General features: G+C 40.3%; 1 protein-coding gene across 1 annotated transcript in view; it reads right to left on the minus strand.

The window, feature by feature from the left end:
• The window catches only part of CDH13 (cadherin 13), a 766,947-nt gene that overhangs the window by 316,092 nt on the left and 426,722 nt on the right, over positions 1 to 24,133 (minus strand). The window contains exon 6 of the mRNA XM_034788956.1: positions 9,357 to 9,501. Within this exon, the coding sequence (XP_034644847.1) occupies positions 9,357 to 9,501 (145 nt within the window). The remainder of the gene's footprint in view (positions 1 to 9,356; positions 9,502 to 24,133) is intronic.

Below are 24,133 nucleotides of genomic sequence, written 5' to 3' on the forward strand. Positions count from 1 at the left end.
TCCCTCTTGTGCCGAGTTTGTGTGGTTTGGGGTCTGAAATCGAGAACCCTTCCATTATTTCAGTCTTCCAGGAGGAATTTACTTATATTCAAAATAGAATGGAAATGCCGTAAAACTCTGCAATCCATTTGTGCAGAATGTTAGTAACTTCTCTGATTGAAAGAATGCATGAAAGAAAATGTGGTCTTGACACTGGTGGAAGAAGAATCAGAGGCCCTTAGAAAATACCTGATTCCACTTTTTCCTGGTTTCACCTAGTCGTAAAGAAACATAATCCTTGAATGTTCTCCTCTGCTGGAAGCTCTTTATTAAAATTGTGTCTTTTCTATCAGCTGGCTGCAGGAAAGCTCTTAAGAGAACCCCTGTAGTTTTTCCCCAGGTTGTTGGAATCACAAGTCACAGGCAAGAAGCAAGCCTGCGGAGCTCACCAAATTCAATGCAATTTTAGTCATTTTAAAGCTTAAGTCATCCTGTTTTTTTTTTCTGCACATCAGCAATGATCACAAAGTAAAAAGAAATACACTGGGGGAAAAATATTATTATAATCCTTGAGACATACATCAAACAAAGATCGCTGCAACATGTGTACGGGGGGGGGAGAGGGGGGTTTGTATAACTTATTCTGCCAACTTCTCCGGATATATCTTCATGCAGTTTACCTTTGCAAATGTCTTTTGATTTTCATCTTCCATATGCAATCTCATTTATATTCATTTCTGCACCAGCTTTGTTGTTGTTATTAGGCTAACTGAAAAAAAGGCAGCCTTGCATGCTGTATTTGATAAGAGGAAACTATCTCTATAACCCAATTTTCATTTGTCTGAATGATATCAAGATACAATTATATAGCATGTGGCTATCAATAATACATGCTCAGTGATCTAAATCCTTCCTCATGCCTTATCCATTTTTACAAATTATTATTTTAAGATATTGAACTTTCCTCTGGGCTATTGTGCTTAATGTCGTTCTGTGTGCCACTTTAAATGTCCCTTTATTTCTAATAATTATTTACAGACATCTTCTATCAGTTCTGCTTTAGGGCTCCTCAGTTGGAATGCAATGTATTCAGGCTACTGTGCTTAATGGAAAACAAGTTGCTGTTTTTAATGCAATTCACAAGCAATTTCCCCCACCTCTGTGGTTAGGCTTTTAACCCATTGGGCTTGTAACATATTGTTACAAGTTGCATAATCAAGTCAAATGTGTTCAGAATCATTTCTGCTAAATGCCTCCAGCGAATGAAAGGAGATGCCAGCTAAGTTCATTTAACCAGCCCAAAGTGGAAAAAAAATAAATTTTTCATCAGCTGGAAATTGTCAGAAATTTCCAGATGACCACTCTCCTACAATCCATAAGGCTATTGACCTAGGTTTTGCCATAGCAAGTGGGTTCTCAATCTGGTGGCTTGTGACCAGGTCTAGGGTGGTAATGGACGTGCTCCTTTCTTAATGGGTGCATGGGGCAGGGTCTCATGGGAAGAGGACCTCAAAACTCTTCCCTGTTGTAACACAAGGTCGCAATATGAAAAAAGATTACTTTAGTATAAAGTACACTATACTTTATAGCAGTATAAAGTATGCTGAGCTTGATCCAAAGCCTATTGAAGTCAGTGGAAAGACTCCCATTGATATCAGTGGATCAGGCCCATATACTGAATGCTAATGTTACATACACTCAGTCTTTTATGGGAACTAGGGGCAGTTCTGCAAGAACTAGAAATCAGCATTAAAACAAAACAACTGAACAAAGATTATTTTTCAAGTACAGATTATCCTGAATAGGTGACCACCAAACTTCCAGTATGTCTAGGATTCGACACTTCTAATGGAAGCCAAGTTTGCTATGACTTTTAGAACTGTTTTTGTAAGATTTTGACAGTTGGCTAGTCCCAAGAAAATCACCACTCTGCACAACACCATAGGTATCTTATGTTACAAATTAATTTCATGCAAGAAAAATTCATAGGGAAATATACGTGTACAGCACCTTTCATCCAAAAGATCCTAATGCACATTACAAACTAAATTATAAACTCTGGCTCAGGTTTTCAGAAGTGGCTTCCATTTAATGTATGCACAATTTTGCATTCACAAATAACTGGACCCAATTTTTTGCTCCTTCAGTAAGAGGAAGACATTAACATTGTAGAGGCCTAACCAGCTGTTTGTGTCCACAATGCACTGTGGGTTCAAAATAGAAAGTGCAATTATTAGTAAGGACAAAATTGCACTCCTTCTGCTCCACCAATCCCAAAAACATGGAGGCCAGATTGAGGTCCATTTGAAAATGTGGCCTTCATTACACAGGAATCACTTCATGCCCCACTAAAATACAGCCACTTCTGGGACTAAGCATGGCAACTCTAACATAGAATCATAGAAAATCAGGAGGTCATCTAGTCCAACCCCCTGCTCAAAGCAGGACCAATCCCCAGACATTGTCAGTGCATAGTCATACTAAACAAATAAAAATACATATAAACTTCTAGCTTAAATATATCATACATGAAAGCCTTGTCTTGCCTTTAATTCAGGCACAGCATAACATGTGTTTGTCCTTATTATCACATAAAACCAACTATATTATACTACACTCCATAATAGATGCCAGTCTTCTCATTGTAAATCAACGTCCCCAGTCCTTCTTCACCAAGTCTTGTCCATATCTCTCTTCTCTACAGCCTTTCAGTTGAGTATTTAATACACCTTTTTGTTTACTGAATTCCTCTTGTGATACGCAACAATAGTTTAACACATTGCAATTCCTTTTTCCTCTTGAATTGACCCATAAAGTTGAAAATACAGATACAACTCTTATGTACTTTAAAACCAATTATACTAATCCTATTTCCACAACTGCTTTGATCTTTCAGAAACTTGCTATGCAAACTTTTGCAAATCAACTCAGCTATGTATGAGATTCATACTTCACATGACTTTTAAAACTTTTAAGCAATATAATATTTTTGCCTGACAGGTTGCATTTTTTATTTAACTCTTTCCTTTTCAGTATAAACTGTCAGCCTGGCACTTTCTCATCAATTCCCTTGACTCAGATTTCAGGATTGTGTCTGGGTGCAAGATATATTACTCAGCACATTATTTTTGCCTGTGCCTTGTTATGTGCTGGCATTCTGAGATCTCTGACCTTGTGGCTCCATCAACAGGTCTTCACCATTCATGCTCTCCAAATTTCTGGACCTAATAGTTCCATAGTTTGCCCTGAAGTAGTGTACAATAATATCCTTATAGCTCTTAAAGTGAGCTAATGGACCCTATTCAATTTTGATCTTCAACCTCCATTACCATCCTGGAGCAAAACGTGGTGTTCATCTTCTGTACACCAAGATGGTTGCATGCAGACTTCCTTCTTTCATATTCTTTTGGTCTTATATAAGGAGGACAAGTTCTATGGTTCTATCAGCTTTAGGATTCTAGCTTTGATTAAGCCCACCTGGATAAGTTCTAGTCTTCATCCTTTAATGCATAAGTGATCATCCCTAAGCCCTTCCTCTGTCAGAGCAACAAAAGAAAAATGGCAACCCCTTCCCCAATACATGGAATGTGTGACGGCTGGATGTACTGATCTGTTGATATAATTACCATAAAGGCATAGGAGTTTTTTAAGTTAGACAGCAAGTTTAATTTAAGTTGAGGTACACAGTGTGTTTTGGTACCTGTTGGAGGTAGTACTAAAAAAGAAAGCCTTATGGAATATTGGAGCACACTCTTGTCATTCTGAAGGTGTCAAGGAATGCACAGATCTTTTCCTTTAACTTCATATTTCCATACTTTTCAGGTGGATTGGCCTGTCATGTAACAATGCAACCTTACCTGCTCCTAAACATTGCTTTTGTTTGCTAGTATAATAATGCTTGCATCCTTTCTTTTGAATATCTTTAGCATCTAAATGAGGGAGAGAGGCTGATCATTGAAATTTGCCAAGGAAATAAACCTCCCTGAGGAGAAATGCCATGGAATACTTGGATGAAAACTGGCTTGGTTTTGACCGAATTAGCACTTGTGAAAAAGGCGGGTAATGAGTACAGGTTCTTTTTTTTTTTTTTTAGCAACATTAGTGGGGTAGGTGGTGGTTTGTCTCACCTGTACCCCAATGTTAAGATGGAACTGCTCATGTGCACGTTGCAAGTTTTGCTTCATATTCAAAAGTTTCTGAAGGTTTGTGTATTGAAAGAGGCAGGGTTCCAAGAGATTGCTAAAGCAACACGCTGAATTGAGGGGGTCTGCAGGAGCTCAGCCTAATTTGTTACAGTCTCTTAAAATGTGCATTTACTGAGTTGGGGCACCACAGGAATGCTGACTCATCTAATGTGGTCTCTGTTGGATACCTGCCTCACTCAGCACTTCGGCTGACAACCTCATACTGTTTGGTTATATTTTAGTTTATTCTGGTAGTTTTCAACGACATCTAATGCTTCACAGCCTTCCACTTATACACATCTAGACTGAGCTGTGTTTTCTCATCGAGATGTGAGGTTTTGGCAAAGATAAGTTAAATCCACAGTGAATATAAGAACATAAGAATGGCCATACTGGGTCAGATCAAAGGTCCATCTAGCCCAGTATCCTGTCTTCTGACAGTGGCCAATGCCATGTGCCCCAGAAGGAATGAACAGAACATGTAATCATCAAGTGACCCATCCTCTGTCACCCATTCCCAGCTTTTGGCAAAAAGAGGCTAGGGACATCATCCCTGCCCATCCTGGCTAATAGCCATTGATGGACCTATACTCCATGAACTTTTCTAGTTCTTTTTTGAACCCTGTGATAGTCTTGGCCTTCACAACATCCTCTGGCAAGGAGTTCCAAAGGTTGACTGTGCATTGTGTGAAAAAATACTTACTTTTCTTTGTTTTAAACCTGCTGTCTGTTAATTTCATTTGGTGACCCCTAGTTCTTGTATTATGAGAAGGAGAAAATAACACTTCCTTATTTACTTTCTCCACACCAGTCATGATTTTATAGACCTCTATCATATCCCCTCCCCCTTAGTCATCTCTGGAGTCATCTCAAAGCTGAAAAGTCCCAATCTTATTAATCTCTCCTCATACAGAAGGCATTTCATACCCCTAATCATTTTTGTTGCCCTTTCCTGAACCTTTTCCAATTCCAATATATCTTTTTTGAGGTGGGGCGACCACATCTGCACACAGTATTCAAGATGTGGGTGTATCTGGGATTTATATAGAAGAAATATGATATTTTCTGTCTTATAATCTATCCCTTTCTTAATGATTCCCAACATTCTGTTCGCTTTTTTGACTGCCCCTGCATATCGAGCGGATGTTTTCAGAGAACTATCCGCAATGACTCCAAGATCTCTTTCTTTAGTGGTAACAGCTAATTTAGAACCCACCGTTTTATATGTATAGTTGGGAATATGTTTTCCAATGTGCATTACTTTGCATTTATCAACATTGAATTTCATCTGCCATTTTGTTGCCCAATCACCCAGCTTTGTGAGATCCCTTTGTAGCTCTTTGCAAGTAAGTTACCTTACTTTTCCTCTCTCTCTCTGAGATCTGAAAGATTTCTTGTTCAAATGCATTGCCATGGCTCTGAAGCTGCACTCAATGCTTATATTAGGGATTACTGCACAACCTATAAATAAAAGTAAATGCATTCTCTTGTCCTACATGACAAGACAAAATGCTAACAAGGCATGTCAGGACTTCAAATGGCTGGGGAAAGTAATTATAGAAACATGAGATTGGAGATGGATTGGCCATGGGGGTCTTCCACACCAAGTTTAATTCATGACCCTCAAGAAGCTTGACAGCAGTAAAGCATTGGCAGTGCAGAGACCACTGTCTATCCTGTCAACCAATATTGTATCCTTGTATTTCCACAGCCATATCCTTCTCTTGTCTTATACTTAGATTGTAAGCTTCTTAGGGTGGGGACCTTCTTTTTGTTCCATATTCGTACAGTGCTAAGCACAATGGGCTCCATTTCCTGTCAATATAAAACTGCCGCATGAGTGTATTGGCCATTCTAATTTAATGTAAATGTTGCAGACAAAAATGATTCAGTAATGTCCCACGGAAGACTATTCCACAGCCTAAGAGCTTTCAGGTTGTTTTCCTTGATGCCTAGCCAAAATTTTATCTCACTCAATTTCCTCCTAATAACCCAAGTTATAGTCCCTTTCACCACACTCACTAAATATTTTGAAACCAACTAATATATATTTTCCATGTTGATTGTTCTTCTTCACTGTAGGAATTAATAGAAACCAGAACATGTCTCAGTTTTAGCACTGAGCAAGTATAAAGCAGTTATATCTTCCCCAAGTAAGCGTGTGATGGAGTGAAGCCCTATCACGGGCTGGAAGGGAGTTAATAATCAATTAAGTATGGCACAGGTACAATAGATGTACCCAATTAGCTGCTCCTGAGCTAGAGGGTCAGGAGTTGGAGACATCAGATGATAACTTAATGGGCACCTGGGCCCTATGAAAGGGGAAAGAGTGGACTCTGAAGGGAGGAACCACAGAGAGAAGAGGGACTCCCGTAAAATTGCCAGAGCCAGAGTCTCCATGTGAGCAGAGACTTCAGCAAGACTCATTCTGAGAGGTCAGTGCTCAACATCAGAACTGGGGGATAAAAATCTGGAGTAGCTGAAGGAAATTGAAGATGGAGCCCAGAGAAAGGTAGATTTGTTAAGAGACTATGATTACCAGTTTGAGCTTTTGTTGTCCCCAAAGGGGTTGGACTTAGAAACGTCTCAGAGAGAGGGCTAAACTGCACACAGACAGATAACCTGCAGGGTGTGCTAGAGATACAGATTCCTAGAACATCACACCCTGATGCAAGCGAGCGCTTTAATGTTGAGTGTGCACACTGAGAAAGAATAATTTTCAGACTGTAACCTGTGTAGTGGATAAAATTGTTTCTCCAGTACCAATTACTTTTTGTGTTTATTTTGGAAGTTAAAAAAATAAAATAAAAAATGATCCTATTTTCCCCTTGCTGAGGAACTCAGGGAAAAGAATCTTCAGGACTTATTTTTAAAGCTAGGAGTTGTTGTTGTTCCCACTCTCCTCCCCCCCAAAAAAGAATACTATAAATATGGATTTGCAGAAATTTGCTTCCACTGGCTCTGGAGTCCTTGCCATCTGATCTATTTTCAGAATATTTAAAGGCTTTGTTGGTTTGTATGTTTGAAATCAACTGTGAAAGGTGTTGGGTTGTTGTTGTTGTTAACCCTGTGACTCCTAAATAGCACAGAGCTGTCTGTAGAAAGGAATGGAAGTCATTAGCAGGCATTGTGGATGATAGATTTAACTATGCATACTCAGAAACCGCTTACATTGCAGTTTAAATAAAAAAAAATGCATTGAAACCGGTCACTCGATCTCATTAGGTAGTCATACTCCGTTATGTACTATTGATTAGTTTGTACAAAGGAATTTCAGAGGAACTCTGACAGCTGTGCATATGCAGTCAATAGCCATGAAACTCTTGTTTCATTAATTCCATTACAATGGAGTGCGGAAGGAGGGGAAAGTAAAGAGGAACTTTCGGGAAGATTTGTTTTGGATTCTTTACAGTTCACTACAAACTGAACTATACAGAAAACAATGTTAGAAAATAGTTGATTTTCCACTTGGATAACTATACTATACTTCTAAACAGGACTCTAATTTATCTCTGGTTCGAATGAAAATTTGGCCAATTTTTTAAATTGTCCTGTTGGTTCTTAGCCTGCTTTTAAATATTGCAATAATCAACATCACACATTTATCTTAATACCGCTCTGTGTTAATCTTATGGGATAGCAGCTTATAATGCAATTCAAGTCCAAAGCCAAGCAGGGAAGCATAACCATGTACTAGTACATATAATTGCTGATATGGTCAGATGATTCCTAAAAGCTCCACCAATGATAAAGTTTGAACAAAGATTAATATATAGGCTTACCAAAGGTTTAATACATTAAAGAGGGAGTACAAAATGATTTTCCCAGTTCACACTAAACACAGCACACCCTATATAAAAGTGAAATTAATGTTAATTGTTCATAATGGTATAATATATTTGATTTCAGTCTTCATCCTGAAAGATTCTAGTGTGATTATAGCCAAATCTGTTAAAACATAGGACAATCCTGCAGTCTTCATCCAGCCACAGCTCCCAATACAGGATTTAGCTCTTTATTTGATATATCTACATATCTATAACAATACATAGATAGATAGATATAGACAAACAGACGGATGGCCCAATCTTAATCTCACACCACTGTCACTCCAGTGATTTTAACAGGCATTTTCCCTAGCGGCACAGGTTTCAATGAGATCAGAATTAACTCATTTATATTTTCTGATAATATAATTATCATTCACAATTGAAGTGGGAATACTTCTGCATTGGAATATAACAGCTGTTGAACAACTCACAGCAACTTTGCACAACATCTGAGGGCAGGAACTGAAGAGAAATATATTGAGTTGTAACTCCGGGAGAAATTTAGATAGAGAGTCTGGGTATCCAAGTTAGAACACATGTCCTTGCCAAATTCCAAGACCCCCTAGTTTTACAGAAAATGCCATGAGAAGCACACATGAGCATCATCAAATCTACATTAGAAATGATCAGAAAATGTTCATACTGGCTCTAGTCTACACCATGTATTTTTATTTGAACTGTGTTCAAATATGTACAATGTTGCAATATCTCAACAAGCCCTACAATATCAGCATATTTTTCAATACACATTCTATTTATTCTCATCATTTACCTACCACAGGCATTGCATATGCAAATAAATCCTGCCAGGAGCCAATCTGAATGTGAACAGGTAGAGTTCCCCCCTGAACTCAGTCAATATGGGATGTATTCAATCCCAACCTTAATCCCATCCTGCAGTTTGTCTCTCTTGATAACTCAGATAAGAGCAACAAAACCTCAGACTGAGCATCCTTCTCAAACTATGTTGTTTCTAGGGTTTCCCTGCAGCATCCCAGAGACAATTACCCTCTGCCCAAAAGGCAGGGAGAAATTAATGAGCCACACCCATCACACACAGTCAGCAAGTATCCTTCTGCAATGGAACAAATGTGCAGGTACACCTCTACCTCGATATTACGCTGTCCTCGGGAGCCAAAAAATCTTACCGCATTATAGGTGAAACCGCGTTTATATCGAACTTGCGTTAATCCACTGGAGTGCACTGCCCCCCCCCTTCCCCCTGAAGCGCTGCTTTACCGCATTATATCCGAATTTGTGTTATATTGGGTCGTGTTATATCGGGGTAGAGGTGTATCAGAAAGCAGTATATGGCCTATAAAACATACAGTAGTTTACAGAAGCATGAATGACACCGACATACCTGTAGGTGACCCTTCCATGACATGTCCAACGTATGGTCCTTCCCTGAAGATGGGTCTGTTGTCATTCTGGTCAATAACAATGATATCTAGAAGGACTGGGCCTTCAATACTTTTGCCGCTGACATCAGTGATCTCAACTTGCAGCTGAATGAGCAAAGAGATAGGAATACATGAGTTAGTTCATTATCATGACATAAGCAAGGAGCAAGGAAAAGAAAAGCTTACATCAGCATTTTTGCTGGAACAAGCCACTGGCAAATTTAGTACTTCAGTCTCAAGGGAGATTCTCTAGGACTGGGCTAGAAGCAAAATGGTTTTGAATGCAAGCAAGAGAGATTCATATGGTGACCCTCATTGGGTAGTCTGCAACTGAATTGCTAAATTTGCTAAAGAACCCAGTGAAGGAGAGAAAAAAAGAAACATAATTTGATATTAATGAAGTGAATATTTGCTTAGAATCAGTCTATTTCCTTCAAAGGGAAACATACAGTACCAAAAATAAATCGCAAGATCCTTGTTAACTGAGTATTAGAAGATAGAAATAGGATGTTATAAGAAAAAGGTAAGAGCAACCCTTTTGTAGAGTAAATAAATTCCCTCCTTGATGAGGGAGTAGAGTAAATCAGCACAAAATTTGATTCCATCTCTATGTATTTTGTCCTGAAAAGAAAGGTATGGAGGAAATAGCTGCAATGGTAATATTTCAATTATGTTACGTCATGACTTTCATGACAAGTCACTGCTGCCTTCAACACTTCTTTATGTCTCCTCTTTGTTTATTTATTTATTTATTATGTAGCAGAAATGGGATATTGTGAAATCAACAGCCACTAGTTCGTTGACATGTCAAATTCAACAGAACACACCTCCTCAAAGTCATGGTGCAGCAAAAACCTGAGGCATGTAATGCAAGAGACATTTCTTTCCCTTTCCGCGGCAGCTGGCTTTTGTTCCAGTGTTATGAATTGGTATCTCAGCCATGAACACAGAGAGACAGTAATAACAGAGATTCACTGCAATCAATGCCTATTTCTGCATCTGGGGTACAACAGTACTATAGTCTTTTGGCACAAAAAGCTGGGAAAGCAAAAGGAACCATTCAGATCTGGTTGGGATTTTGGCTAAGAGTGTCAGAAACAATGCAGTGTTAACTGATTAGAATTAGAACACAAAGCTTTTGAACTAAATGTTTGGGATTTCTATTGTAAATTTCTGAAACAGCTTAAATAGCCTCAGAAGCTAAACAACAAGTATTCTGCTGGGGGGGAGGGGGAATCTAAAAAATTGGCCCACTATGACCATAGTCAATGGTTATTGAACAAAACAAGTGTTTTTTTGTCAAAATGGAACGATGCATATATTATAATAGAAAACTACACGTCTGATGACCTTTCCTTGAAGGGCATTGTACGTTTATGAATGTGTTTGCTTAGCAGCTGAGGGTTGATACAGTGCGTACCATACATCATGTGGTAATGAATTGTGTTGTTTTGAAAGGCTCCACTCTTGAGTAATAAACATTCTTCACAAAACCTTAGCAACCTCCAGCACTCAACAAACCTACCATTCAGGTCCATTTTCAGATTTTCCTTTCATATCAACCCTGCTTAACACACACAACAATCTATCAGCTGTTACTAGTATGGCAGTTCTCAGAAAACAGCTTGCCTGTGTTCATGTTGTGGACTCTGGGATGCTAATTGGATTTTCAGTTCATCATAGAATCATAGAATATCAGGGTTGGAAGGGACCTCAGAAGGTCATCTAGTCCAACTCTCTGCTCAAAGCAGGACCAATCTCCAACTAAATCAACCCAGCCAGGGCTTTGTCAAGCCTGACCTTAAAAACCTCTAAGGAAGGAGATTCTACCACCTCCCTAGGTAACCCATTCCAATGTTTCACCATCCTCCTAGTGAAAAAGTTTTTCCTAATATCCAACATAAACCTCCCAACTGCAACTTGAAACCATTACTCCTTGTTCTGTCATCTGCTACCACTGAGAACAGTCTAGATCCATCCTCTTTGGCACCCCCTTTCAGGTAGTTGAAAGCAGCTATCAAATCCCCCATCATTCTTCTCTTCTGCAGACTAAACAATCCCAGTTCCCTCAACCTCTCCTCATAAGTCATGTGCGCCAGCCCACTAATCATTTTTGTTGCCCTCCGCTGGACTCTTTACAAGAAAGATGTGGAAAAATTGGAGTGTGGGACCCAAAACTGGACACATTACTCCAGAGGAGGCCTCACCAATGTCGAATAGAAGGGAATGATCACATCCCTTGATCTGTTGGCAATGCGCCCTACTTATACAGCCCAAAATGTCGTTAGCATTCTTGGCAACAAGGGCACACTTTAGACTCATATCCAGCTTCTCATCCACTGTAACCCCTAGGTCCTTTTCTTCAGAATTGCTGCCTAGCCATTCGGTCCCTAGGCTGTAGCAGTGCATGAGATTCTTCCGTCCTAAGTGCAGGACTCTGCACTTGTCCTTGTTGAACCTCATCAGATTTTTTTTTGGCCCAATCCTCTAATTTCTCTAGGTCCCTCTGTATCCTATATCTACCCTCCAGCATATCTACCACTCCTCCCAGTTTAGTGTCATCTGCAAACTTGCTGAGGGTGCCGTCCACACCATCCTCTATATCATTAATGAAGATATTGAACAAAACTGGCCCCAGGACCGACCCTTGGGGCATTCCGCTTGAAACCGGCTGCCAACTAGACATGGAGCCATTGATCACTACCCATTGAGCCCGATAATCTAGCCAGCTTTCTGTCCACCTTATAGTCCATTTATCCAGTCCATACTTCTTTAACTTGCCGGCAAGAATACTGTGGGAGACTGTATCAAAAGCTTTGCTAAAGTCAAGGAATAACACATCCACTGCTTTCCCCTCATCCACAGAGCCAGTTATCTTATCATAGAAGGCAATTAGGTTAGTTAGACCTTGCTTGCCCTTGGTGAAACCATGCTGACTGTTCCTGATCACTTTCCTCTCCTCTAAGTGCTTCAGAATTGATTCCTTGAGGACCTGCTCCATGATTTTTCCAGGGACTGAGGTGAGGCTGACTGGCCTATAGTTCCCCGGATCCTTCTTCCATTTTTTAAAGATGGGCACTGCATTTGCCTTCTTCCAGGCTTTGAGAAGGTACAGTTAAAATAGACTGCTTCTTGGTGACATTTTTGATCATAAAGTGTTGCTGTCTTTTGGGAACAGACAGTTTGCAATAAAATTAAAAGAAAAGGATTGGGAATCTCTCTGGTATTATCAGCTATATTAGCTAAACTGTGAAGGATGGTAACTTTAAATGAATAGCTATTAATTTCATGGGTTGTCCCTGATCTGTTGTCACTTCCTAATACAATTTCAATGTGATGCTAAATTCAGCCCTTGATTATATCACTTTAAACAAGGGTGCAAAAGCTTCCACTGACAAAAAAAAATATCTAGATTCTAGATCATGCCTGGGGCATTGATCAGAATTGGGTTTGATGCAGCACAGTCTTCACTAATGAGTGTCCTATGGAGTCTTGTCCTGAAACTAAAGTTACCCTCCCCAGTCACAACCCCATTGCTTTGATAAGAATGGTACCCACTCTCCAGTGGAGCTAAACCTCATTCCACTCCTTTGGATATCTCACCACAACCACCATCCTCTGAACTTTTAAAAAAATTATTTTCCAACATGCTGAAGATTTACCTAAAACAACAGATCAATGCCACACTTGTATCTGGTAAATTCATGTAGTATTTACATTGACAGAAGGAGCTGTTCTAGTTTATGAGTAAGTGAATATTGAGGATCTGATTTGTAACAACTGCGTGCATGGGCAAGCAAATTTACTAGTTGTCTGACAAAAAAAGTCAAGACTTGAGCTCCAATCCTGCAATATCTGTGCACTGTCAATGGGGCCCTGCATGGAACAGCAGTCTACCTACCTGCAATCAAATGTAGGATCAGAGACTGAATGGAGGACAGTTTTATAGCATGCTCATTTTGAGCTGAAGCACTGATCTTGAAGTTCACCCATCACCTCATTTTTAACTATTAAAATAAACAATGGTCATTTTAACAATCTAGGAGTTGCTGCTATTATTAATACTAAACATGTAATGTTTTCAAAGCATTTTACACATATTACTTAGCTAAGCCTCTCAGATAGACTTAGCCAAAATTGCTGAAAAAGGTCACATGATGTTTTTCATGAACTCACATCATAGGATTAATTTGTCTCTTCACAGATCCAGATCAGTTTCTAGATTGAGAAGCACATTTCATCCCTTGCTTCCTTCCGTCCATCATTGCCAGTCTCCCAGGGCCAGCTCCAGGCACCAACCGACCAAGCACGTGCTTGGGGTGACACCTTGTAAGGGGCAGCCAATCTTCGGGTGGCGGGACAACACTCGGGGTTTTTTTGTTTTGTTTTGTTTGGCAGGGCGGCGCTCAAAGTTTTGTTGTTGTTGTTTGTTTCAGTGGCGGGGTGCTCAGGGGGGTGTTTCAGCAGGGCAGGGCGGCTCTCGGGGGAGGTTGTTGTTTTGGCGGGGCAGGGCGGTGCTCGGGGGGTTTGTTTCAGTGGGGCAGAGCGGTGTGGTGCTCGTGGGGGTTGTTACGGCGGAGCGGTGCTTTTTCTTTTTTTGGCTTGGGGCGGCAAAAAAGTTAGAGCCAGTCCTGCAGTTTCCACAGCTCTTCAATTCCTTCTCCCACCCTTGTTTTCATGCCTTCCACCTTGCTTCCGCCCCATGTGCAATCCCAATCTCTGTCTGCAAGGCCCTCAGACTCCAACCGAAGATTCACACCTTCTGTGATGCCCACAGAGTCTCTCCCAGATCAGTCAATCATCCTGTACCCTCCTAACATTTTAGAAGCGAAGCTATAAAGTGAACAAAAATACTAAGTTAACATCTGGTCTCTTTGGGCAGTCTATCTTATCCATCTCTGTCTTTTAGATTATAAACTCCACAAGGTCAGGAATTGTCTATTGTGTGTGTTCTGTAATGCCCGAATGTATTGTCAGTGTTATTTGACATTCCTGCATGTACCCCAGAACTGGACAGTACTGCAGGGAGCCATTTAGTATGTTCAGCCACTGACAGCTGAAAACCAAGCATCACATAGCTAGGAAATCTTAGGCCTCTTTGAGACAAGGTCAGGCAGCTGCATACTTGCAGTTTGTTAATTAGAATGGGAAGATGGGTCAGAAAGTTATGGAAGAGAGTGAATGAATAGCAACCTTAGTTTTAGGTACCCCTGACATATTGTTGTTTTGGCTAGAAATACTAGAAAAGTTTTGAGATAATGAGTAGTTTGAGAATTGGTGACTCAGTAGAGGTTATTATGCTGACCCACTAGTAGTCACTATAGATTATGTGCTTTGTTAAAGTTAGCTATAAAACATTAAGTAAAAGTAAATACCTCAGCCGTGCAAGGGAGCTTTTCCAAGGACAAGGAGCTGACATCTAAACTCCCCATCAGCTGGATGGAAAGAGGACCTCTGGAAGCCTCATTAGTGATCACGTGAAACCATCTCAGACTGTGGGTAACTATATCTGGGATGTCCTAAACCGTGTGTGTGTGTGTGTGTGTGTGTGTACACATAATATCTAATAAATAGTAGTTTTAGATAAGAGCATGCTTGCTGGTATCAAGCATTTATCAGACAGAAGCACTTTTTTCCCATTGATTTATTCCTGACACCGCCTGGCAAAAGGGGGAGATACTTTCTACTGGGTGGAAGAACATTTCTACTGGGTGGAAGAAAATGGTTGTCCAGATTATGGCCACCTTCTACCTGTGCATGCATCAGCTGAGCCCTGAAAAATTTCTCTCTCCCTCAAAAAGAAGAACAGGAGTACTTGTGGCACCTTAGAGACTAACAAATTTATTAGAGCATAAGCTTTCGTGGACTACAGCCCACTTCTTCGGATGCATACAGACTAACACGGCTGCTACTCTGAAATCTCTCCCTCAACACGTCCAAAGTGAGAGATTAGAAACAGCAATGAGGACCCCAGAAAGCAAGCTACCATCTGCACCCACTCTACTTCTCCCTGCTTAACTCTTCTAGGAGATAAACCAGGAGGAACAAGAGCCTGAGTACAAAAGTTACCTTCACTCTCTCAATTCCCTCCCAAGAGATAGCAATAGCAGCAGGGGCCCGAGAGTGCTTTAAGTGGTTTGTTTATTCTGTTAATTTATTCCTACTCATGGTGCCTGATATAAGTTATTTATAGGTTAGCAATGAAACCTATTGGGATAGGATTAGGTCAGAATTCTAATTCGTTTATTAAGATGGATGGCTTATGATCTTATCGCAGCACATTCTGCTATGCTTGTATGCACATTTCACTTTTATATAGTACTATGATGGGTGTGAGTGAGAGAAGCACAATATTTATGCTCTGAATAGACTATTTGCTCCCACAAAATCTCTGAGCACTGCCTCAGTCCATTTTACGAGCCTCTGCTATCCCAGTCTTGATTTGGATGCCCTCTTGCTCGATGCCATTCTTGTAAAACCCTGCCCACTCTCCCTATGATCTACAATATATATTGTTTAAGGGTTGAGGAGCTAGCCAATATCTCTGGCACGTATACATCTCCTGGCAGCTGGTGCTTCACAGGCTGAGTTGCCCAGCTGGCCTATGCAGAATGAGATGTTTCATAGAGAACATTTGATCCTCCCTTTCCAAGACTTGTTTAACATTAGTCCCTGAAGTCAATTTCATGTCACAGGATTATTAACATTTTCTATACCCTGACCCATATTGTGTTACGGGTACCATGAATTAAAGTTCAATCTTGTACCTGCACTGCTGTGTCACAATGCCACTGCACAGAGCTACCCTGAAAATGAATAGTGAATGACATGTCCCTGGTTGTTTTGGAGCTTGACTCCTCTCCCCAGACTGATCCTGACTCTCAGCCATGTTATTTTCCTCCCCCACCCCTTTTTCATTTTTGGCAGTATTGGTAGCTTATTGTATTAGATTACAAATGTTTTGCAAGCCATTACTGGTGGTAAGGCAATGTGAAGGTACAGCGGGCATGGGCAGTTATACTTCTGGAAAGGTGACAATAGGAGGAATCTGATAAAAAAATCAATTCCTAGGTGTGTAATTCCTTTAACATGATCCAATGGCTGGAATTTGAAGCTAGACAAATTTGGAATGGAAATAAGGTGTAAATTTTTACCAGTAAGAGGAACCATTGGAACAATTTAACAAGGGTTGCGGTGGACTCTCTATCACTAACCATTTTTAATCAACATTGAATTTTTTTTCCTAAAAGATCTGCTCCAGAAATTATTTTTGGGAAGTTCACTGTGCTGTGTTACGTGAGATCTCAGACTAGATCATCGCAATAGTCCCTTATGGCATTGGAATCTATGAACCTTCAAAAGCAAGGTTCCAAATAGCTTTTAATATCAGATCTCACAGTGTCAAGAAAATAAATAAGTCAGTGGGAAAGGCAAGCATTAAACTAGGTTGATAAAGAACCAGACCTCAGCTGGTTTTATACAAGAGACCACCTCACCAACACAGAACATGGTAAGCTGTCTAGTTCATGGTTGTTTAAATGTTGCATTCTTCATCAATTTTCAAAAAATAAGGAGGGAAAGAGGGGGTTGTTATTTTTGTTTATAAACCACATCCATATCAAGGTAAAAGCAAGGGATTGAGATGGTTCATTTTAGTACAAAGATCCCACCCAGGTTGTGTGGTCTTGTTGGTCAACACGTATGCCCCATATCAAACCCAACAGTTCTTATCTGACTTCTGCTTGATCTTGTGTACAGATTATGATGGATTTCTTTACTCTCTTTGTACAGTACATATCTTGATCACCAGCTGATCTGTTTCTTTTGTCCCCTCATCCCCTGAGATTGCTTTCTAAACTGCTAGCCTGTAGCACACTTCTTATGACCCATTATTACCATCACTCTGTACACATGGTGCGAGTGTTCCAGAGAGTTGGCTCTCTAACTGATGCTTAAACCCTGCCTTGGCTGACAATGAAAATCATACACTGGCTATTAAGCAAATATAGAATCCTTCTACTACATTCTTCATTCAGATCTCAGAGTGATAGGGTAAAAATGCCTAGAGAGAAAGACAGATATGCAGAATGCCAAGTTCCCAAAACTCCCATTGGAGTCAGTAGGAGTTGGGGGTGTTCAGAACCTCTGGGAATGAGGTCCAGTCAGAGCACCTTTGCCCAGAATACTCACCTCCCTCAAGACTAGAAATGCTTAAAGCTGTGGTTCAAGATATGTGTACAACACCTGACTGCCAACAGAATAATTCTTGGAACCAATGACCCTTGTTAAACAAATAGGCAGGCTTGCCCAAATTAGCAAACAGCCCAAGGCTCTCTAAAGCTATTTACATTATTACAAGAAAAACTGGGAAGAATGACTACCCTTTAGATGTCTGAATATGAAAAGTCATTGAACAGTACCTTCATTGTGCGCACACTAGCAAGCTTCTTCTCTCATACTCTCAGGTAGAGTTAAGCCTAGTCCCGTGGTCTCAGTGTTAAGGAAGATATATGCAGACCACCTTCAGGGTGATATAAAGTTGGGAGTGTTTATTGGAAACACTATAGCTCACAGACTTAAGATACGGGCCCCTTTTTGGTCTAATGTCCCAGCCTGGGTGAGAAACACAGGGCAGAGTTTCGCAGACCGACAGAACAGGTAGAGATTTAGAAGCAATAAAGAAGATGCAAATCTCAAGCAATAATGAATTTTAATCTGAATTTTACAAGACAATTACCTCTCAATACTTTCCATTCCAAACAGGACTGTTTAATTTGCTTTTTAGCTTCTCATCAAACTTCACTCACCATATCGGAAGAGAGAGTCTCTCAGGTTCAGAAGTAAAAAAGATACCCAGGACAGCACGTCAAAAAGATCCAGATCTCTTTTTAATAGTGAAATTAATATCTTTGTGAAAGTGCTGCCACTCATAGTCAATCCATCATCCTGATTTTAATAATTCCTGTATTACACAGCATTTATAAAAGGTAGATACTCACATAACCTCCATGTTAATCTCATGAAACCCCACATCATCACCTTTCACAGAGTATAGGAAAAAGCTCCTGACTGTGGTGAGCAACTGTTTATATTTACATTTGCATCTAGGTTTTGGAGGAATCTAATTGACTTCACAGAATGTTGGTAGCACCCATCAAGTTTGCTCATTAACCTACTCTTCTTTATTTTGTGCTTGGAACTTTTAGTTGAGTACATCCAACAACACAAGTCTATTCATGCTTGTAAAGGAGATGGCTCAGGCCATGAGGCCTCTCTACTATACTTTTCATCTCACTCTCAGTCAACTGCAGTCCTGCTCCAGTAATTTACATAGTATGGCTGCGTACATTGGAAAGTCAACCAGTGAGGCAGTTTACATACCTCTTCTTGACCTTCCTCTTCAAAAACTCAGAGAAAAACTTAAATTCTTTAGTACCTGGATAATGTCCTCCCTACCATCGCCTTTTAAATCCAATATTAAGATCAATTTGCTTCAAAGAATCAGTCTGATAATTTGCCTTGGGTAGTTAAATCCCATTAAAATGGAAGTTTGCCTTCACTTACTAGACACATGCCAGCAGCTATGTACTAATGTAGCCCCCCAAAATATTATCAAAAAAGTAGCAGGTTTATATGACAGCAGCATAAACAATAGATCAGTCTTCAGTGTACTATTCTGTTCTATACTGTGACAGGGTTGGGACTCACCCCCTGGCGCTTCCTACTGGTTGTCTCGGTAATTAGCTCTGTCCAGTGGAGCGCCCCCTCCTGGTGGTGTCCCTTCTGTCGTCTCGCCCTCAGTTGGCGTCTGAGCCCACATCGCTCACCAACTCATGGCCTCCTCTTCCGGACCACTGCCCTCCAGCAGTGCCCCTTAGTCCATCCACACCCCCTTCCGGGGGGGAGGGGGGAGGAGTTAACAGGAGTGTGTGCACTGGCCTCAGCAGCCTGCCACAACCCCCAAGTCTAGCCCCTCTTACGTCAGGGGGCAGGTTGCAGCCTGACTCGACCACTGCTCCACAGCCCGGTGCAGCACAAGGGGGAAAGGTGGGGGACCCAGGCCCACCTGCTACTCTGGGTCCCGACCCAGGGACCCTCTAACAGCAGCCATCCTACCCGCCTTCTCTCCCTCCATCTGTCCATGTCCCTGGGACGCTTCCCCTACGGCCCCTTGCACCCACTAGGCCCTTCCCTTCAGGGCCTGCAGCCTGGCAGGCCTCAGGCTAGAACTCCTTTCTGCTCCCTGAGTCTGGCCAGCACTGCGCTGTCCGCGGTGCTAGTCTCCCTCCCTGGAGACAGACCTTCCCCTGTCGAAGGCCTAGGACAGACTGCCTGCTCTCTTCCTGAGCAGCCTTTTATAGGGCTGAGCCTGACCCTGATTGGCTGCCTCCCAGCCCCATGTTCATTCTTCTAGACAATGCTGTCCATCTTCACCCTTCAATGAAAGGCAGCCATTTTTGAGTTGGAGTGCAAAAGCGGTTTACATCAACTGTAGACGGACTGTCATGCTAGATGGTGCAGAACAGCAATATATATCCATTGAAACTACAAAGGGAATTAAGTTGGCAGAATCTGACCAGGAAGATTTTTTTTTTTTTTAAGATGCAGTTAAGAATCTTAGTCCTGTAAAAAAGCAGCAAGGCATTTATAGGCCATAAGAGGCTACATCAGCATTTCCAGCAGCAGAGTGCACTCAAACATCTTAATGGAGTATTGTTTCCAATACTAATTTAGTACTGAAGAATGACCCCCACCGAATCAGTAACACCGCTACCTGCAACACCCTCCATTTCCTTGGAGAATGTGTATACTAATGCTGTATTTATTGAAAGTCTACATTGGAGATGTTTGTTAGTTTTATTTAAAATGACTGGCTAAGTGCAGGTTCAGAGTGGAGAAACTTTGTCAGACTAATCTTCAGACTGTTGGTATATAGTACTCCTCTACTAGGGAAAACCACTTAGCGACCACTGGGTTAGGAAAAAAAGTGATAAAGAACCACTCTAAACATTTTATGGCTCTATTTAGAAGGCGTCTGCATTATCTAAAGGAACAATTCAGGGAAAATAACAGCCTGGACACAAAGAAAGAAGTTGCTATAAATAACTTCTAACAAATAATTACTCCAGCTTTTCTACTCTACAAAAATACAAAGAAAATACTAGCTGTTTGTTATATAGTATCAAGAAAAAAAGAGGCTAAAAATCATGCTAGTAAGCAGCATATTTAGATAGCGTGGACCACATTTTCCCCTCAAGGACAACTGTGTCACTCCCTGACTGTTCTGTGGTTGCTCAGTTAATGTCAGAGGGGTGGCACAATTGTCCCCAAAGGGAGAATTTAGCCAAATTTTCAAAGCCCGCATTTAGTGTACATCTACACTGCAGCTGGAGGACTAATTTCCAGCTTGGCTAGACATACACGCAGTAGCTCTGATCAAGCTAGCTGCAGGAGCATGGGCAGCAAGAGGGGCAAGCCACCAGAACACATATCTTGTGTCTCAGATGGGAGTGCATTAGGATGGCTAGCCCATGTTGTCACCCATGCCACCATGGCTTCGTTGCTATTTTTAGAGTGCTTAGCTCAATCAAAGCTAGCACATGTACATTTACACAAGCTGGAAACACACTTCCAGCTGCAATGTGGATGTACCCTTAAATTGACATGAATAGGTGCAACTGGGACCAAATGTCTGTTGGTATGCCAAACCACCCTTGTGAGCATCCTGATGTGGACTTTGGTCATCTTGCTAAGGCACCTATTTTTTGAAAATAGGTTCCCATTTATAAATGAATTATAAGGCTGCTGGCTGTTTCCTCAGCCTAGGAAGACCTCACTGTCATACCCAAGTTTCTTTCCAAGCATAGTTTTATTATTCAAACATAAAACTTAGGCAAAATACACACAAACAAAAAAGCGGTTCCTCTGCCTACCAAGGATTATGGCTCCCAGAGGCTGTTTCCCTCTATGCCGAAAGGAAAATGCACCCTTCCCTCCAATCCCCCTATTTCAAATCCTAGTGCAGGAGCTCATCTCCCACCTGCTGCTCCTCACTCAACTGAGCCACTTGCTGGCTTTTATAATTCCTTGTTCCCTTCCCATCTGGGCTTGCTAATTGACCAAGACTGGCAGTTGCTGGGACGCTGGCCCTTAAAGGGGAAGACCACCCTATTACATACATATTCGATTCATTTTTCTTCTAGTGAACACACACTTCATATATGATAACTTTTTGGTTCCAGTTCAAGCTACAGCCACATTATTGGTGCATTTCAAGTTCACAACATGTCACTCCTGGGGAAAGTGTTTGCAGTCAACCTGCAAGGTGTCAAGTGCCGGAATCAAAGGCTCTCAGCATTTCTTAGGGGGAACATAGTATCTGGCAGATATAGTCTACTTATGAGTTAATGTTTATTATGGAAATTAGAAGTTGTAAAGCAGAATATTGGTGCTAATTATAGATATTATTAAATTCCTCTTCTCTTTCCTGTACTCTTTCATACACATAAAGGCTCAAGATAAAAGAGTGTATTTGCTTTTATTTTTAGAAAGGTTTCTATCTTTATCATGCATGTTTTATCTCCAACATGTTTTGCTGGAAAGACATTATTGCAAGGAAATGTTAAGCACTAGAGAGTTATCTGAATGAAGACTTTTCTGAATGTCTCCTCTAAATTATAGATCATTTTTTCACAACATACAATTACTATAAATCTTCAATCTGTTCTCTTTCTGACAGTTCTGACACATCTATCTGAGATGTGAAAATTATCTTTCTTGCTGTCTTCAGGTTGTGAAATGCCAAAGAGGTCTTCTTAGAAGAAACACCTAACCGTTCTGATTAGTCATCTTATCAGTGAGGACAGAATACCTAATTTTAATTGTTACTAAAATTCTGCCCTGGCTAATTAAATCACAAATGATAATATTTTTAATCTACTTTTCTTCTTCCCTTTTTCTTGAGTAATACTAATCTTATACTGGCATAAATGGCTGATGGATTATCTCACAAATAAACAATTTGAGAGCTACTATAACTAACAGAAAGAACAGGAAAAATAGGATAGTCTACAAATGGCGGATAAAAATTGTAGCCAGGCTTATGGAAAAACTAGTAAAGTTCTTAGGAAAATATATATAGAAAAATATATAAACATTTTATTTTAGCACATTCATATTATGACTGTTGTACATTTTCATAGTATAAATATGTATAGCTGTCATCTTATGCAAAGATGCTTACATTTCCCTGTTGTAGGGAAAAAAGGGTTTAGAAACCTTAATATTTATCAACATGAATAAACAGAAACCTCTAAAGATTTCGAAACTCTACGGATTTCACAGAATTAGGAAAAACTAATTAAAATAACAGAATAACATTGAACCTGCTATAAAGGCTTCAGTTTAAAGGTTGGTCTCAAAAACACTGTAAGTTGGATTTGCAGCCTACATGATGAAGAAGGGATTATTAAAGGCATTACAAATGAGAAAAGGTTCCATACTAATCATTCATTTAATAGCTTTTTTTTTTTTTGTATTTTTTTTTTTTGGAGGGTTTTGATCTTCGTTAACAAAAGAAGCAAAAAATAAAAAAAACAAAACAAAAAAATCAGCACATGTGTGGGGTTTGGAGAAAAAAGGTTGAGGTTTTTGTGAGTATTGAACATGCTATAATATATGCAGTACAACTATTATTCAAAATATTCCATTCACTGAATGGGGCATAAGGTACTGAAACCTTGGCTGACTTCCATACTAGCATCAATATCCAATGTCTACAGGGCAAGTCTGAAGCATTCTTGTTCAAATTCAAATGGGAAGGTTGTATATTTAGAAAACAATGTGATGTGTGTGAGAAGCCCTCAGACCACACCCGAAAACCAGAATATCATGTGCACACCCACCCTCTCACCACCGCTCACAAGTGCCTGCAATTGCTGGGCTACATGGCCCAACTTGCATGGTCCGGCACACGTGGCTCTGCCTTAGGCCCCTGCAGGTATGGCTGGCGTCGGTCTATGTCCCCAGACACAGTGTGGACCGTATGGTCAGAAAATAATTGTGGATCAAATTTTACACCCTCTAGTCAAGCAAAACTCCTCAAGTATGCCAATGTCCTGTTTGCAATATTTGGCCCCATAATGCTTTATAAAGGATAAAACAATTTCTGAATGTCCTTTCTCTTAACACAACTACATTTTAACTGTGTGTGTAAATTAAGAAGAATTTCAAAAGAGACTGGTGACTCCCAGTAGAATTACACAGAAATTAATTCTTCATTAGGAAGAAATTGCTTCAACCTCTTTGAAACATCAGACACAAAGCATTGCTGACATGTTGATAAAAGTTCTGTGAGCAAAAGGAGGAATTTAACAAAGTCATCATATAAATAGCCATAGTCTCCAATTCTTCATCAGTTTTAATGCCCTCTCTTTTTAAAAATTTCAGATCATTATTCAAGTAAGGAGAATAAAAGGTCACAGCCAACATCTGAGGGTGCCTTGATTCCTGAAGTGATGCTTAGCATGGACTCCCAAGAAACTAAGAGTAAATGTTAAAATGATGTTCGTTGCTCCCTCTAACTTCACTCATTGAAAGGGGGAGGGGGAATCTATATATACACATCTCTAAAGCCCCACTAGATTTCAAAAGTTTTTTATTAATTAATTTATTATTATTCTCCTCTTTTGAATTGCTATGAAATGATTTTTTGGGTGGAGGTGGGGAGCTGGGATGA

Source organism: Trachemys scripta, chromosome 13 (assembly GCF_013100865.1).
Source record: "Trachemys scripta elegans isolate TJP31775 chromosome 13, CAS_Tse_1.0, whole genome shotgun sequence".
In the NCBI taxonomy this organism is placed as follows: domain Eukaryota; kingdom Metazoa; phylum Chordata; order Testudines; family Emydidae; genus Trachemys; species Trachemys scripta.